At 62.8% G+C, this 2,041-nt stretch overlaps 1 protein-coding gene across 1 annotated transcript in view; it reads right to left on the bottom strand.

The window, feature by feature from the left end:
- Positions 1–98: 98 nt before the first annotated feature.
- Positions 99–2,041, bottom strand: part of TFEB (transcription factor EB) — an 8,033-nt gene continuing 6,090 nt past the window's right edge. The window contains exon 11 of the mRNA XM_009327454.1: positions 99–2,041. This exon is cut by the window's right edge and continues 1 nt beyond it. Within this exon, the coding sequence (XP_009325729.1) occupies positions 1,709–2,041 (333 nt within the window). The 3' untranslated portion in view covers positions 99–1,708.

The following is a 2,041-nucleotide window of genomic DNA, read 5'->3' as shown; positions in this document are numbered from 1 at the left end:
CGGTGCCCCTCACCCGGCGCCCCGACGTCCCCTCCGCTCCCTTCCCTGCACCCCTGCAGGGCAGCAGCCAGACCCTGCCCTGCCCCAGCGCTCTAGGACACCTCCGACACGTCCTCCCTCTTCCTTTCCCCCTCTCTTCCCCACCCTCTGCACTTCCTCACACCCTCATGTCCAACAGGCCCCCCACCTCTCCAGGGGGGCCCTCCCCCACCCCCCACTCCCCCAAATCCAGCCACGATGGAGCAAGCTTGTCCCTCCTTGGCTGGGCTTTCCCCTCGCGGTCCCAACCCCGTGACATCCCCCATCCTTGGTCCAGGACGGGCTGCACCCAGTGACCCCCATCCCCGCATGGGCTCCTGTCCATCCAGCCACAGCTCCCATGGCCCGGGGGGGGTGATGCTGTGCCATAGTGCGGGATCACAAAGGGGTCTCTTCTCCCCAGCCTTCCCTGTGCTCCCCTTCGGGCTTTACAACAAATTTGTGCGGTATTTTCCCTGTGAACAGTGTCCCCCTCCCCTGCCCAGCTCCCTCCCCACCGCCAGCCGGGCTCAGAAGGCAGAAGATGATGCAGAGCCCAAAGCAGCTCCCCATCACCGAGCCGTCCTGGCTGGGGAACGAGCTGGCGACGCTGGGAAGAGAAATAAACCATGCGAGCCTAAAGCAGAGAGCGGCGGCTCAGGTTTGGCAATCGGTACGAACCGTTCCCTGGTCCCCAGCCAGAGCCTGGACCTCCATGCCCAGATGTGGGGCAGGACACCCGCTTTCAGCAAGTATTCCCCCCCAAAAAAGTGTAAAAACCCTTTATCCTTCCACCTGAAGAGCCACAGGTTGGTGTTACGGGGCAGAGGCAGCTCTGTGGGGATGTCTCGAGGGAGGCTGAAGGTCGCCTGGCACCATGCAGCCCTTGTCCAGAAGCCAGCGAGGTTTTGAGGTGGTGGGTGCTGCCAAACCCTGAAGGGGGGTCCTCCTGAAAGCTGGGGGTCACAGCGGGGGGTTGGGCGAGCATCAAACACCCTGTCCCGGCCAGTTTGGAAGCCCTCAACGTTGACCCAAATTCGTAGCCTCAGACCCAGCTCACTCAGACAACACCCCCCCCATGCCCCATGAATTAACTTGCTCCAGTTAAGCACCTCTTCTCCCTCCAGCCCTGCAACCCGGAGAGGCAGCGCGTGCTCCAAGGAAGGAGGAACCGTGAAGGATGTGGCACCGTGAAGCATCTGCCGGGCTCGGAGGCCACCGCTGGGGAAGACTCGTTGGGGATGTGGGCTCCCGGAGCAAGGCGGCAAGGAGGCAGCAAGCCAGAGAAAAAGCTCTGAGCATCGTCCCTCTCCTCCCAGGGACTCGAAGGTTCCTGCCCGCTCCGGCTCTGGGCCAGCACCCTGGGGAAGGGGGACAGTCCGGGAGGGTTTCGCTGAAAGGCAAAGCAGCCGAGATCACGCTCCTGGGCTGGGGAATCTGCAGTCAGGCCAACGCCACGGCAAGCCAAGAAGGTCCGCTCCAGCTCCTGGCAAAAAAAAAAAGCTTGCGAAAGACACGGCGGTACCCGGCGAGCCTTGATCCGAGACCCCCGTTGCATAGAGAAAAGGTACTCCTACGTAGATTCAAGTGCGTGGCAGGATGGGCTCCTCCTGCGAGAAGAGTGCCCTGTAACTTCACTAACCAAACTTGAAGGTCCAGTCCTCGCCCCCAGTGTTGGAGCAGCTCCTCGTCACAGCATGTCTGCATCCTCCATGCTGAAGCTGCTCCGGCGACTGCTGGCCTTGGAGGCCTCCGGGGACATCGCCGAGAACAAGGGATCGGAGGCCAGGGGCAGCATGGTGTCCTGCATCAGCATCAAGTCCAGCTCCTTCTTGGATAGGGAAGGGAACGAAGCACTGTGGCCAGGCTCCAGGCTGTCCGGGAAGCCCTGGGAGCCGTCGTCGAAGCTCAGGCTGTGGGTAAAGTCCAGCTGGTGGTAGGGAGACTGGGGTGGTGGAGGCAGCGCCGGCTGCGGCTGTGACTCGGGGTCCGGGGGTGGCAGCAGTGGCTCCAGCGTCCCCTC

This window comes from Pygoscelis adeliae, unplaced genomic scaffold (assembly GCF_000699105.1).
Source record: "Pygoscelis adeliae isolate BGI_AS28 unplaced genomic scaffold, ASM69910v1 Scaffold197, whole genome shotgun sequence".
Taxonomy (NCBI): Eukaryota; Metazoa; Chordata; class Aves; order Sphenisciformes; family Spheniscidae; genus Pygoscelis; species Pygoscelis adeliae.
Note: the sequence above shows the minus strand (reverse complement) of the source record. Positions and strands in the feature narration are given on the sequence as shown.